At 49.7% G+C, this 15,325-nt stretch overlaps 2 protein-coding genes across 6 annotated transcripts in view; one reads left to right on the top strand and one right to left on the bottom strand.

The window, feature by feature from the left end:
• Positions 1-599: 599 nt before the first annotated feature.
• Positions 600-12,491, bottom strand: ZADH2 (zinc binding alcohol dehydrogenase domain containing 2). Of its 3 annotated transcripts, XM_030810261.1 has the most exons (3): positions 11,756-11,821; positions 11,272-11,371; positions 600-5,304 (listed from the first exon to the last, which is right to left on the bottom strand). In XM_030810261.1, exon 3 carries the CDS (start codon positions 5,142-5,144, stop codon positions 4,380-4,382), a length of 765 nt encoding a protein of 254 aa, XP_030666121.1. In that variant the 5' UTR covers positions 5,145-5,304; positions 11,272-11,371; positions 11,756-11,821; the 3' UTR covers positions 600-4,379. The 3 variants fall into 3 exon arrangements, with proteins under 3 accessions (XP_030666121.1, XP_030666120.1, XP_012361868.1); XM_030810260.1 differs by lacking the exon at positions 11,272-11,371 and having other exon boundaries at positions 11,756-12,491; XM_012506414.2 differs by lacking the exons at positions 11,272-11,371; positions 11,756-11,821 and adding an exon at positions 8,138-11,265.
• Positions 7,293-15,325, top strand: part of TSHZ1 (teashirt zinc finger homeobox 1) — an 86,372-nt gene continuing 78,339 nt past the window's right edge. Inside the window, exon 1 of one of the 3 annotated variants that reach the window (XM_030810258.1) lies at positions 7,293-7,319. Coding sequence is in view for 1 of the 3 variants with exons in the window: in XM_003264345.4 (XP_003264393.1) it covers positions 14,811-14,850 (40 nt within the window). In the remaining 2 variants the exon portion in view is untranslated. Of the gene's footprint in view, positions 7,320-13,689; positions 14,177-14,290; positions 14,851-15,325 lie in introns of those variants that run through there. The other 2 variants (XM_003264343.3, XM_003264345.4) reach the window with 2 other exon arrangements.

The raw sequence follows: 15,325 nt of genomic DNA, 5'->3' as shown, positions 1-15,325 counted from the left end.
CTACCAAGAATCACTTGATCTGATACATATTATTAAAATGTTATTTGTGTGTTTTGTATAACTTTTTCTTTTGCCAACGTTCCATAGTTTGTTCATGGTAACAGCAATAAGGTTCTCATGCCAAGCATTCCTCCTTTTACAAGGGGGATAGCACGATGCTATAAGCCTAGGAAAAATAAAATTCAAAGTTTAAAATGAAAAAAAAATAGAGCAAGACCTACTATTTGATAGCAAACAGTGTGACTATAACCAATAATAACTGTACATTTTTAAATAACTGAGTGTAGCTGGATTGTTTGCAACTCAATGGATAAATGCTTGAGGAGGTAGATACCCTATTCTTCATGATGTGCTTATTGATTTCACATTGCATGCCTGTTTCAAGACATCTCATGTACCCCATAAATATATACACCTTCCATATACCCATAAAAATTAAAAATAGAAAAAAAATGAAAACAAACTTTAAAGCGACCACACCCACCATATTGGTAATCCAGTTAAAAGCGACCATACCAACTGTATTGATGATAATCCAGTTTAAAGTGACCACACCAACCGTATTGATAACCCAGTTTAAAGTGACCACACCAACCGTATTGATAATCCAGTTTTGTATTTTGACTTCTGAAATATGATCACAAACGTTTAATTTTGGGCCATAACTGGGAAATTAGTTACTGAACATCTAACTTTCAACAAAAAAGCCCATGAAGTTTACATAGATAATTCTTGTGTTTAACTAAGTAATAAAATATTTAATAAAATGAAAGTATAGAGAAAAACATTATGAATTCATCAAATCAGGCCATTTTGCATCCAGATTGCATTCAGAAAACTTGTTTAACACCTAGGAAATTACTGTCCAAAGTTGATAGTGCTTGATCTTTTTTATCATTGTTTTTGTTCTGAAAGCTGTGCATTACTCATCTACTTTTATATAAATCTGAAATACAGTATTTATCCCATATGTCCACATGGTAAAGTAATCAAGAAAAATATTTTCAGTGCTTAGCACCGCCACCCCAATTTAAAGGAAACTCTGACTGTAGTAAATTCATGCTAATTGAGAACTCTGGGGAAGGGGTTAAAACATTACCCAGGTACAAGTCAGGTGGCCGTTATAAATGTTACCCAAATAAAAGCCAGAAACAGGAAGCCAAAAACCAGGTCCCTAAGGCAGGCATGTGTCTTAAATGATATCATTTGTCAAGTTTCCAGCATCTTGTGGTGGTGAACACAAAAAGAAGGTCTGTGTTGTACTGAGGACATTACATCCTCATTAGCTGGAATGTTCCTCAAGTACATAACGCAGGATTTTCATTTCAATAAGCAGCAGCTACTTGTCACTGCACTTTCATTAGATAAACACAGAATGTAATACTAACGACCACTTATAGAGGCTCTATCCTACTCCTGAGGAACTTCATCCAGATGAAATCATATAATGACAAGTTATAGAATGCATCATGCAAAACTTCCTTCCTTTCTTTGCAAACTATTCCCTGAATTTTTTTTTTTTAATGCTGAAGTCAGTTAACAGCAGTAGTCATCATCAAAGGAACCCCTAAATGACACTGCTGGTATTTTCTGCCTGCAAAACAGGCTTGAAGGAATAGCATTTGGCTCTTTAGAAGTCATAACCAAATGGTAACAGATCACAGGGACTCCTTGGTTTCTCAAAGAGGCAAGCTCCTTCCACCCTGCCCGGCTGGTGACCTTAAGCCCGACATGCAGAGAAGTCCACACTGAGAAATAATGTACCCACTGGGATTGTTCCACCCTGGCCCCTTCTCTAAAAAAAGACTGACAATTGCCCTGAGTTATGGATGTACTTTTGGTGATATGTATTACAGTTCAGAAGAAAGGTGTTGAGACCATCCTACCATTTCACCTCCCATTAGAGGCTGGTCTTGAACAATAATCCCAGAAGATGAAACTGATGCTGAACTATGACCCTCAATTTACAAATCATTTTTCAAAAGAATAAAAAAAAGTTTAAGCATATTTTTGGCATCATCTGAATGGGCGGAATCTTTCATGTTTTCTAAGAATAATTGAAAACAGCACGCAGTGCACTTTCTTAGTTTGGGGAAAGAGAGAACATGAGGTTTTCAGATTGTATTTTATTTTAATCCTGGGTGTTTGAATTTTATTTTTACATAGCTGCATTTAGTATATTCCCTCAAAACATAATAAATTTCTATTCTGTAGCTTAAGGGATCCATCAGTTAAAATGTTGGTCTTTCATCTTTATTACCCTCCCATTAAAATGAAAGAAAGCGGGACTCACTTCAGTTTCGAAGAAGCAATTTAGTTGGTAATGTCTTTACTCCCCAAGTCTTTACAAAGGGAGAAAGTACATTATTGCTTAGATTTCACACATCTATCTGCATAAGAAGCAACTAAGCCTTTTGGACACAGACTACGTTAAATTTAATAATATTCTTTGATTAGATTATTTTATTACAACATTTTTCCATTACCAGTCATTTCCTGTGCACAGTTACATTCATAAAACCTGCTCCCCCCTCCTTTGTTTGTTTGTGAATGTAAAAGCGAGGCAAAGTCTCTTTGCGTGTGGCTGTGGCCGTTAGGTCTGAAACGGACGGATGAATAACTAAGCACCACACTGGACGGGTTTTCCTAGTCCCCTGCACCAGTAACCCTTTGCTATAATGAGGACACAAAGAGCCTCGCATCAGGCCGCTACCCTTCTTCATAACTCAAAAGCGTCACAGTGGCAATAGCCTCTGGTGCTATTTGTCTTTAGTGCAGTTGTGACACTTCGGCATGATCCATAATTTGGCAGCTATTTACCGTGACATTTCCCTTCAGTGCAGCCATAACATTCAGCGAAGCCATTATTTGGTTCCATTTACCATATAAATTGTATTGTTGTGCATGCATGCTAGCAGCTACATTAGGTACCTGAAAATGAGTAAATCTTGTAAAATAGATACTAACAGCTATTCGGCAGCAGGATTTCCTTGCTCCTCAGATGGAAGGAAAGAAAAATTAAATACAGTCCCCAAATTTCCTAGAGCATCTTTAATAGCGTCCATATTTATTGAGCAGGTTAGATACACCGAAACCTAAGACTTTGAAAAATAATCTGGTGGGCTTCACCTTCAATTAGAAGGGCCCCATGGGGTTTCAGCACAACGGTGACAGCGGCAGCAGTCTTCAGGGCACTAAAGGTTAAGAGGGAAGCCGATGAGCCACAGGCGTGATTCAGAAGAGAGGGTGCAGGTTTCGCTGCTTTTCCTGTGTGGTCAGTGGGTGAATGTGGGACATCAGGCTATAGTGCCAAGGAGCTTCTCGTTCCCCCAGAACACGTGGAGAGAAAAATGGGAATGCAGAATGAGTGGCTGCTATTCTGTTTCCAGAATCAGAGGTAACACATAGCTTCTAGTTTGAAAGCCTCTAAGGAGAAGCAAATGTATTCTTCCTTGAGATGACGCGGTCCCTACGGTGCACAGGGCGATGGGACATACCGTACCGTGAGCCTTGCGGTGTGCCTAGACAGCGTTTCCCTCCTGGGGCCCGGGTTTTGGGGCGAACCCCCACTGAGAACGGAGCGCATACTTTTTTCTTTCCTGCGTCTATATTAATTTTAGGTCCCCCTAATCTCTGTGGTTTCCTTTTCCAAAACCTACTTTCTGTCTATGTAAGTTTTCAACATTAATTTGCTGCTTCAGAGGAAAGAGAACATTTCCATTTCACATGTGCCTTATCAGGCTGATGGTAGATAAAAGCCATTACGTGCTACTTCTTCAAAACACATCTGTGTTCACGGAATCATTTTTCTAATAACAAAATCAAATTTGGGAGGGAATTCCTCCAAATGTCCACTTAGACAGTTGGTTAGTGATTTATAGAAAAAAAAGGACCATTTCCTGAGGATAGATTCTGAAAATATATGGCTGGGTTTTGCTACACTTGTCACTCATGAACTGCTTATTAGCATAAGACCAAATTCTCCCAAAGCAAAGAAGAAGTCGAGAACCACTTTCAAAACTGATTTTAAAATCTGATCAAGCTGAAGACATACTGACTCGATCAGATCTGGCATCAGGAATGAATTTAGTTCCCTGGAACAATAAAATCTGGAACGAGACCATCCATGACTAAAGAATTGAATGTAAGCGTTTTCCCTCTTAGCCATGGAGGGAAGTTTTATTAGCACATTTTTTTTTCCCCCAAGGGAAGAGGAGGAGGAGGAGGAGGAGGAGAAGGAGAGACCTATTCATTAACACCTTACTTTTGTTTTAAGAAATATTATATCCATTACCAACTAAAAGTAAATTGATTTCAGTAATTCTGAGACATAAAGTGCCCATTTTCTTTCTCCCTTGATTTATGTCATTGTTCTGTTTTTACAGCTTACTGTTGACAGAGTGAGGTAACTCAACTACAATTTTTCCAGTGTTTTTTCCCATGTACATATAATTGACAGCATGGAATATGGACTCCAGGCCAGTAAACCTGCCCTCTGGAGACAGATCTCCAAGGTCCACCTCACAAACCAGGTCTCCACTCACACACATCTCGAGCAAGTGGCTCATGGCTGCTTGATACTTAGAAAGGTAATGGTTCAGGAAGAAGCCCTGTACACTGGCAGATTTCTTGAGCAGTTTGGCTGGCAATGTTCCTGCTTTCACAGGCGAAAGGCCAGTAGGAGTTTGGTAGCCAGAGATAAACCCTATTACTATCAAGCGCCCTTTCGTAGCCAGGGCGTCTACAGCCAAGTCAAACATGGCTCCCCCAACAGATTCATAGACCACATCGACGCCTTCAGGGTACTCCTGCTTAAGGACGGTACCTACGGGTTCAGTTTTATAGTTGATAGGACGATCACAGCCAAGAGATTTCAGAAAAGCAGACTTTTCATCAGAAGAGCAGGTTCCAATTACATGGCACTTTGCCTTCTTTGAAAGCTGCACGGCAAACTGGCCCGTTCCCCCAGCTGCTGCTGTCACCAGAACTTTTTTCCCTTCCGACAGTCCTCCGAGCTCTTTCAGGCTGATGTATGCGGTGGTGCCACTTACCAGCAGGGTAAGATACTCGGGTTTCACTGAGGGCACTGGAGTTGCAATGTTGGCAGGCACAACTGTGTACTCAGCAAAAGAACCAGGTGCCATGTAAGCCACAGCTTGGCCAACTGTGTATCTGGCACTAGCAGAGAGGCCTAGGGCCACCACCTCTCCAATGCCTTCGAAACCTATGTCAAAGGGAGGCTTAACTGAGGGGTCATAGCGGCCTGCTGAATAGTTGATGTCAGATGCGTTAACACCAACAAATCTAAAAGAAAACAAACAAACAAATATGTTACAATGGGTTTTTTGTTCGGCATTTAGATTCTGCTTAGAGAAATTCCTCTAGTTCTGGCGACCCTGGAGGGGTTGCTAAGCTATACAATCTGATCAAATTTGAGAAAATTAGTCCTGCTACTCAGATAAAAAAAGAAATTAAACAAGTATTAGTTCAATGTGCTTTGTACTCAGTTTTTGGCATATTTTATCCTTTCATCAGTTTAGAAATGATTTCATATCATTTTAAATGGCAAGTTGTTTGTTTCACATGCCATTTATTTCTGTCTTCTTTCAAAAGTAGAAATAAGCAAAAAAAAAAAAAGAAGGAAAAAGAAAAAGAGTCAGGAAGTCCTCATTATATATAAACTTCACTGGAGCCGTGAGTTGGAAATTAATTGGCCTCTTAACAAAGATGTTAAAAACAACACTGGGATAAAATATATTCAAAGAAGTAGACTTGTATTGATTCTGGCAACAATTTAACACTTAAGATAATAATAGTAATGACAATGATATTATTAAAGATTGATGGAATGTGCAAGGTCACTGGTTGCTACATGTTCCTGCAGGGGTTGTTTGAAGCACTGTTAGAGTGGCTGTCGCAAATTTTCTTTCTGATGTAACTACATCCAGTGTGAAAATACGCATTTTGATTAATTGAACAAAAACTGGGTAGAGCGATTTCTATGAAACATTCAACATTTCACAGTCCTTTTCAGATGAAAAGGAAAGCAAATCGTCACTATATTTTTCCTCAACAAGAAGCAGAGACATAACTTGATTAATACCAGATGATTATTTTCATCTTGGTATCCGGAGTCAATTTAATTGCGAGGCCAGTGTTTTTCCCAGCTTTTTTCATCTCAATATACCTCATAACAAAAATATCCTGATACATAGGAGGAAAAAAGCCATCTACTAAGAATGTCAGGAGGTGGCTTAGACACATAATGGAAGACCCTAAAAATGTCATTTCCACCTGTAATAGAATGAAAAGGTAATAGTAACTGGTGGCAAGAGGAAAGCTGTTAAGTAGATCATTTAAAAGGAATTCACTTTTAATTTAACTTAATAAACCAAAACTGCCCTGTATGTGATACACTTTCACCGTGATATAGATAATACTCTGCGCTTATAAATGCTCACTTATGATCATCCCCCATGTATCTACAGGACAGAAAAGTCTCTGTATATTGTAGAAATAAGAACGTGGGGAGCAACTGCTTTCTGTTAATGTCAAGCTGCATTCAGACGCCAGCACACCACACAGCCTCAATAACACCCCACACAGTTCCATACCCATAGAAGATACACAATCATGAGAAGGGGGAAGATGAGTTTTGCTGGTTTCTCATTTGGAATTTAATATCAAGATGCCTACGTTCTATTTTTTTTCCTACATTCTATTTTTAGAGAAGGGAAAGAACCTGCCATCTTTCCTTTAAATTTACATAATTCTCAAGGCCTGGCGTTTTAAAAAGGGCCCACTTCCCTGGGAGCTTGCTTCTGGACTTCACAGCAGCTGCCCAGGGCAGAGCCAGCTGGAGCCCGTCTCCGTGCCTCTGCCTTAGGCTGTAAAGCAAACTCCAGGAAAGGTGCCCGTGGGGGTGGAAGTGACGGCAGGGTTTGCTCTGGAAGTGGGGGGACAGGAGCCGACCCACTGCCAGTTGTGTTCTGTGCAATCCTGTGCCCACGATTAACCCTTCCCACGCCCTTCACCCCTCCCAGCTTGTCCCCCTGGTGTCTCCGCAGTCCCAAAGGCAGTAGCCGCTTCACTGCAGGGAGACCCAGCCTTGGGGGGACACCCGGGCGGCCAGCCCCTCTGCGACGGCAGCCCTCCCCACCTCGGGATGGGCGCGCCCTGGGGGGCTCTGCAGGAGGAAAATGCAACTCCCCCCTCTCCCCGCCCCAGGCTGTGGTTTGCCACTTCCTGGGAAGAGGTGGAGAGATGGAGCAGGACGCACACCGGAGCAGCCTGAGGAGCGCGCACACGCGCTGGACCCGGTTAGCAGAGGCCAAGTTTGGGAGGGGGAGTGGGGCTCTGCTGGGAGCTGGGGCGGCTGCAGCCAGCCAGCGGCTGCTTGAGTTTGCCAGGGGCCTTTGCTTGAAAAACCACACCAAACATCGTGGTTATTCGCAAGGGCAAGCGCTGGAGCGGTGGCAGCAGACGCGCGGGGCCCGCGTGCCGGTCCAGGCTCCGTCCATCCAACTCCCTCTCCTTCAGAAGTGCCCGCTGCAGCCTTCAGCTCCAGCCGTACAGTCCTACGGCGTCCCCACCGCCACCACGGAGAGGGGGTTCACGGACCCCAACTCCCGGGCGGGCCGGGACCGCGCAGGCCGGGCGCCGCGGTGGAGTTGAGGTTCCTCAGGCCTGCGACCGTGACCTCGGCCTCTCCGGGCAGGGCGGGGGCCCCGGCAGGGGCGCCCAGTCCGCGCCCTTCGTCCCAGCGCCGGCCGCGCAGCTCCGCCTGGGTGGACAAGTTCTCTTCGAGTCCCCGCGCACGCGGCGCGCAGTGGCCGACAGACAGGGCCCGCTGGCAGCTTGACCGTGACCTTGGCCTCGCAGGCACCCCCATTTCTCACCCCCGCTCTCCCGCCCCGCCGTCTTCTAAACTGTCTGCGTGGTTGGTGAAGGAGGCTTAGGCTGGCTGACGGCAAGAGCCCGCGGCGGCTCGGCTGGCTCCTCGCACCGCGCTCTCTCCTTGGTCTCCCTGCTCCCGGTTCGCGGACCCCCATCTCCACCGGGATCCCCGCTTTGACGCGGTTTCGCGCCCGCGGTTGGTGGGGACCCTCCACAGCCCGGGACCCGCCTGAGTCCTTACCTCTGCGTGAAGGTCCGCAGCTCGCACCTTCCGCTCCAGCAGAAACAAGTTCAAGCGCAGCAGGCGCAAAGCGAATGGGGGCTCGGGACGGGGAGCAGGGGCGGAAGGGCCAGGGAGCCACAGAAAGACAAGAAAGACACACTGGGAAGGATGCGCGCATTTGGAGACCCTCCTTGTACCCCCACCCCCCCTTTAATTGAAAATGTGTGCATGCAATGAGCGCAGGATTCTAGTAATCCGACGGGAGGATCCACTTAAAAGACTAAAATCCAGGAACCCCAGGAAAAAAGAATAGGACCGGCGCAGGCATTCTCCAAATCTATATCCTTCTAGAGTCACCAGCGTATATGTACTAAAAAGTGCTAAACCCCCTCGTCATGTTTACTGAGAAACAGAGCGATCCTGCGGAGGGAAGAGGAACGCCTTCCTCTGAACAAAAACCAAAGGCGAGGATTCAAGTCCAAAGTAAAAGCCTTCAATACTGGGAGACAAAACAAAGTCGTCCAAACCAGGCCTGCCTTAAGAAAAAAAAAAAAAAAAGAAAGAAAGAAAAAGAAATAAAGAAACAAAGAAAGAAAGACAAGAAAAAAAGTGTGTGGGGGGGAAATCTCGGCCTGGAGAGTCAGCAGAAAATACTGTTCCCCTCCCGTAAGCAACAAACCGTTTATCAAAAACGCCTTCCCCATCCCCCACCGTCCCTTAGCCATTCCTACAAACTCTTTGCTCCATTATCTTACACTTGAGCAGAAAATCGTTAGAAATATTTGGAAACGAAATAATCTGTCACCTTCTTACGAAGAAAGCTGAAAATAGTGCATAAACTGACTTAACCTGGGGATGCCTCTCTCTTTTTTCTTTTCTAAGGACTGAGCATAGAGGGGGAGATGGGAAGTTGTTTTCGGATACATAAAACAGTAAGGTAAGAACTGGATAAAGGACCATCAATTATACATTCTATAGGGATTTTATACGCCCCTTCTTATATCTTTTCTAAATAGTAAACTTTATTATTCTACATCAATGTCTAGCTTACAAGCACATCCCTCCCTGTGAATGAAGAATTTGTATTTTGTGCTAAGATGCAATGAAATGTGTAAATGGCTCACTGAAAGAAAAAATTCAGAGCACAATTAAAACCTCCAAACATCCTTCCCAACAAGAGAATTTAGGCTTACTCAATTCATTCTAGAGTGGATTTTATGATGATAAAAATGAGAAGCACTTGCATAAAATTTAAAGCAATTAACATTGCTTAGGCGAGATTTGGTCTAGTATTAAAATGAACTAACCTGCAGTGAATTATTAAGCCTCTATTCTTAAGAAATTCGGTAAAATGTCACATCCACTGACACTGTTTGCAAGAATACAGGATCTTCCTACAACGTGGTGGTAGGAGCAGATTTTCCAACAGAGTAGGGAAAGCGGGAGGCAAAGATTCTGTCCCCTCCCAACTCAAAAGAAAACTGGCCCCATTCTTTTCCGTTAAGGACTCAAGGAAGAAACTAGGGGTCAGGTTGCTCATATGGAGATACTATTTATATTAAAAGGGATTCTTGGCGTGTGTGCAGGGAAAAAAGAGGCATGGATTTTAAAGTGGAGCACACTGGGGAGCTCCAAACATGGGAGTCTGCACTCCCGCGCTCTGACCACAGAATTCAGGGATCCACCTGTCTCCCGCCCCGGGACCAACCCTGGTGACCCAGCGCAGGCAGTGCCTAGGCACCCTGGCAGTGCCTCTCTCCCCAGGGGAAAACTTGCCCTTTGGGGAAGGGAAAAGGGAGGGGTCCCAGGGAAGCAGTAAGCCTGAAGGGAGAGGAATCACAGGAGGAAAAAAACCCCACAGAGTTTATTAACACTCGCAGGCAGAGAGGCCCAGGAGACCCAGCGCAGCCCGGCGGGAGCCCTCTCCACCGAAGGCGGGTTGTCCCACCAGGCTGTGGCTTATAGTTCTCTAACGCCCCACCTTCCCCCTGCCCTTCCTCGCTCAGTCGCCTCCTCTTCATATCACACCATTTCCAAAAGGAATTTTATTCACAAACTTGTGTGTGTGTTTATACTGGTGTTTGCAGTCAAGAGTACACTTTATCAGAAGGAGAAAAAGGGAAAAACCCTGTGTGGAACTCCTTGCTCGTTAAAGTTTGTTTGGAAATCTTTTCAGTCTGGTGTCATCTCAACTTCTAGCAAATCACTCATGCGTTTTGTGTGCTCCACGTGAACACACACTCAAGCCCTTCTTTTTAGCTGGGCTGGGTGCACGCTCTTACTCTCAACAGCACTGGCATTTCATCCCATAATGAATCAATCCTCTGCTGTGTCCACAGCCAATGCAAACATTTTCAAGGATCCCTACACACTCCCCTTTAAGCCATTCCAGACCAGCCCCCCACCCCCGCCTCCACACAATCCCACCCATGGTTCAATCATTCTTCCCAAAAGGTTTCCAAAAGTTTTATATCATGATCAGCATTCTTCCATACTACAGTCTTGTTAGGAAGGCTAACAGGAATCTCGAAAATGGACAAATTAAATGCTGCACCAAGCTACTTAGGAAGGGTACATTGTGTCCTTCAGTCCGTGCAAGGGACTTTACGGTACTTTCTAGCACACAATTTACAACATAGTTACTGTCAGAACTTACTCCTCCCCTTCGATATTATTATTCAACTCGAAACATGCAGCACCGTAAACATTTCGATGGAACTTTGCAGGCCTCTGCAGAGGGCATAGAGGAGCAATTTGCCAGTCAAGTCGGGCAGCCAGGGACCCACGGAGCAAAGACCTAAATGGGCATGGCTCCGATAAAGAATGAGGTCCGTTTCCTCCCTGTTGCCTCGCCAGTTACTAAAGATGAGTGAGGCGGAAACACACGACGGTGGGGAGCGCGGGGGATGGAAAAGCCAGAAGGTCTCGCAACAACCCGGTGTCACCTGAATGTCTGCAAAACGTGCGGGCAAAGGCTGCCATGCCCCCACCCCGACCCTGGCCCAGCTGCCCGGGACACGCGCCACGCGGCGGTCGTTACACTCAGGGGACAGACAACAGTCACACTGCACTGACAGCACGCAGACAACACCGGCGAGGTGCACACCCACACACCCAACGACAGGCTCCGCCACTGCGAGGCGGCTGCCAACCTGGAGGGAACAGGGAAAGCCAGCCGGGTCCCAGCCTCCTTCCTCCAAAGCACGTTTACCCAAACGTCGCAGTTTGCGTCCAGGCTGCTCCCGCTCCACCCTAAAGATTATGTCAACGCAGGAACTGTGGGTGCGCGCGGGCGGGCCGGCGGGGAGCCTCCCCTTCTGGGTCCCGGCGGTTTTATTTCGGGAGCGGGAGGGGGAGGAGGGAGGGCTGGAGGAGGGGAGGGGAATCCCAAATTAAAATAACCCTCAGTTATGAGGACGTTCGGTGGCATCGGATATTCACACCAGCAACAGTCACATCACATTCGCCTTCGCCAGATGGCGGCGGGTTCAACTTCCCGGGATCTCGCAAACTCAGGCTGTGCGCCCGAGCGCGCGCCGGAGTGTGGGCACGCGGGCGGGCTGGGGACTGCGGGAGCGGCGCGGCGCGAGCCCAGGGCGAGAACGGGGGCGTGGGGCTGGGGGGCGCCGGGCTCACCGGTTCCGGACGAGGAGGTCTCCGTCCCCGGGGAGCGGCACCGGGCAATCCCGGCTCAGGGTGACGGCCTCGCGGAAGTTGGGGCTCAGCCGGGTCACCACCAGCTTCTGCATGGCTTGGGGAATGGCGGAGCCCTGGAAGTCCAGGAAGTGGCGGGCGTACGACATGTCCACGATGGCCCGGGCCCCGGCGGGCACCAGTCGCAGCATGGCCCGCGCCTCCGCCTGCTCTCTGCGCCGACGCTGGCCGGGGTCGGGCCCCGCCCGGGCTGCTCGGCTCGGCTGTGTTCTGCTCGGCTAGGGCGGGCGGGTCCGCCCCTCCTCCGGCCGGCGCCCTCCCCCTGGCTCCCCCCTTCCCCGCGTCGCCCGCTCCAGCTCCCGCTCCCCCCGCCTCCCCGGCGCCGGCGCAGCCCCCGCGAACCCGGGCGCACCACCCCGGGTGTCCCGGCCTCGGGACCGCTGCCGCCCCGGCCGCTGCTCCTTTAATCTTTTTGTTTTGGTTTGAATCTGCTCGGCGCAGACTGGCCAAGGATCCTCTCCGCCCTCCCCCTTCCTCCTGGCGCGGGAGAGGCACCGGATATCCCCACCCTCCCCGAGCTCTAAAAGCCGGATTTGACTCCTCTCGGGCAAGGGTGGCCGGGGGGGGGGGGGAACGGCGGGCAAGGGGGGACGGGGGACTCGCGCGTCCCGCGGTCGTCCGCGGCCCCGAGCCGGCGGCAGCCCCGGGCGTCCCCGGAGCGGCGCGGCGGCCGGCGCAGGCGCCTCCCCTTCCCGTGCGAAGCGTTCACTTCCTTGCAAGGTGGTACGAATCAACCCCGAGCGCGGCCCGGGCGGCGGGGCACGACCGGGGGCCCCGGGCCGGGCAGGGAGCCCCTGCCGCCGCCGCCGCCGCCGCCGCCCGCGCACCCGTACCGACCGCGGGGCGGGGAAAAGTCCAGTGCCTCTCGCTTCCCAGGCTGGTGGCTTCCTGTCCCCGGAACCCCTTGCCCGTGCTGTCTGTCCACGGTCTGTCCCATGCAAGTTGCACGAACTAAGCCATTTTATTTATTTTGGCCTAGATTTCATGTTTTTCCATGAAGGTTTTAAGTAGATCTGCAAGACTGTTACAGGTTTCCCATTGGGAGAGAACACACATAGAGAAAACCAGAAGGCCAAATTCCCAGAGCACAGACACATTTTAAAGTTCTAAGTGGGGATGCCGAGGGACTTAACTGAATTGGAGACGTTGCACTGCTGTGTGAGGACCTCATTTTCGAACCCAGCTAGAAAGATCTGTCGTTCCATCGTGTCCATTTTCTCCCTACTGGCGTGCATGGACCAAATGTCAATTCACTTTTTATAGAGGGGCCAAATTAAATATTTCCACACTTTTCTGTGATGAACTAAGTCCATCTTTAAATTTTTATTTAAATCGTAAAATTTAATTTTAAAAATATCTTGCTTTTCAGTTACCCACGAATTACCAAAATATAAAAGCCACTCTGGGCTCCTCCCCAGCCAAATCTAACCCCCCAACCTGAGATTGCAAAAGCGACACAGGTATTTTTTTTTCCCCCCAAATGTAGGACATGCTTCACCCAAGGGGAGTTTGGATGCACGTGGTTACGTGTGTATGAATGTGCAAGTGTGTGTATGTGTATGTGTGTGTGCTGGGGGGAACTAACAGGTTTAAAAATCTGCAGGAACTAATGTCTACTTAACTTAGAACATATGAGTTTTACCCGGTATCAGCCAGTGGATTACAATAACAACACTGAATGAATTCCTCCAGTGTACAATCTTTTATGTTATGCTGTATTAAGATTTCTTTTTTTTTTTGTCGTATTGTTTAGCTCCGAAAAAAAGAAAACAAAGCAATTAAAAAGATTGACAGGTATGGTTTGTGAGAGACCTATTTGTAATTGTCAGGGTGACGTTGGCGAGAGGAGGAGGAGTAAAAACTGAAGCAGGAAAAGCAGCTCGATGTGTCTGTCTATCAGTTGAGACTGTCTGAAAGCTCTGCGATCCGAATGTGTGTTATATTTCACTGAAAAGAGGAGAGAGCGAGAGTGCATCTCCCTCTCTCCCAGGAGTTTGAGGGGGGGGGGACAGTCCACGCTCATCTCGCCCACCCAGTGAATGTCTGCTCTTCACCCCCTTTGCACACACTCTCCGGGTTGTTGTTGCCTTTTTTTTTTCTTGGAGGGGGGGTGCTTTTTGTGTATTTTTCAAATATTTTTCTGTTGGAAGATCAAGACCGGCCAAAAATCCATGATCAAAATGTGTTTGCATTAGATTTCGCATTGGAAGAAGCGGCGATCCTGGCGGCCAAGCCCCCCGAGTGGAAGCGCGGGGCACCAAGTGGCGCTCCGGCGGGGTGACACTGTTTGATCTGTGACTGTTTGGAAGGTGGAGCAGCGCCTGACATCTCCCCCCGGCGCATGTATGTACGGGGGCTTCACTCCTCTGTCTTGTTTGCTTTCTTCCTCTTAGACTAAGTGCGGGGAGGAAAAGGACAGCCTGCATCGGCCTCGCTGGCGCACAATGAGAAAGCTGCGACCCGCGCACTAAAAACACTCGCCGCGACCCCCAAACAGCGAGGAGAGAGGGGGAGAGAAAGTTGCGCTTGGCGACTCTCGGCTCGCGGAAGAAGGCGCAGGGGAGCGCCCGGAGCGGCGCGCCGGGAGGAGCGCCCGCCCAGCAGCAGCGCGGCGGCGGGGAGGCGGCAGCATGGAGCGCGGGCCGCGGGCCGGCCCGCCGAGCGCCCGCCGCTGCGCCCGCGGCCCGCGTCGGGGATGACTCCGGGCTCGGCGCCCAGGCCCCGCGCGCTCCGCCCGCAGCCCGGCGGCCGGGACGCGGCCCGCGCGGCCGCCGCCGCCGCCTCTTGAGCGGCCCCGGGCGCGGCGGTCCATGCGAGCGGCTCCCCGCGGTCCGCGGCGCGCCCGGAGCCCGGAGCCCGCGGGGACGAGGCCAAAGTTGGGCGCGCCGCGGAGTTGCGCCCGCGCCCGGGGCCCCCCGTCCCCGCGCCCCGCGAACTCCGGCGGCGGCTGAGGCGACGGCTGCGGCGGCCGAGCAGCATGCCGAGGAGGAAGCAGCAGGCCCCCCGGCGCTCGGCAGGTAACGGGCGCGCGGCCCGCGCCGCGGGGAGTGGGCGCCGGGAGGAGCAGGAGGAGGGGGCTTCGCGCGCCGAGGTGCGGGACGTGGGCCGCGGGCCGCCCCAAGCTGGGGAGGGGCCCAGTCTGCTGGCCACAGTCGTCTGGAGGCTGCGGTCGCCGTCCTCCCCCACACCCCCAACCTGGGCCGGCGCGTGGAGCAGAGAAAGTTCGCGGTGCTTCTCTGCGCTGCGGGAAGCCCGGATGGCCGGGGGAGGCCGGGGGCCGCGGGACGGCGGGTGCTTCTGGCTACCTCAGGAGGGGGCGTGCGCTGAGGGGAAGTAGTTGCTCCTTGGCGGCCGGAGCGCACTGGAAAAGTCCTCCAAAGGCGGGGAGGCTGAACCTGACACTTGAAAACAAGGTCACCAGGCTGGGACGCAAAGAATGTGTTCAGAAGATTTCTCTGGAAAACAGCAGCCTTTAATGTCCTGTGCAGGAGG

The sequence above is a fragment of the Nomascus leucogenys genome, chromosome 4 (genome assembly GCF_006542625.1).
Source record: "Nomascus leucogenys isolate Asia chromosome 4, Asia_NLE_v1, whole genome shotgun sequence".
NCBI classification, from domain to species: Eukaryota; Metazoa; Chordata; class Mammalia; order Primates; family Hylobatidae; genus Nomascus; species Nomascus leucogenys.
The sequence above is the reverse complement of the archived record's forward strand: the minus strand, read 5'-3'. Positions and strand labels throughout refer to the sequence as shown.

Coding starts and splice junctions, on each gene's coding strand:
- ZADH2 (XM_030810260.1), bottom strand. CDS start 11,964: ATGCTGCGACTGGTGCCCGCCGGGGCCCGGGCCATCGTGGACATGTCG. Junction 5,305..11,755: donor GACCTCCTCGTCCGGAACCG/GTGAGCCCGGCG, acceptor GTTTTCTTTTAG/ATTTGTTGGTGTTAACGCAT.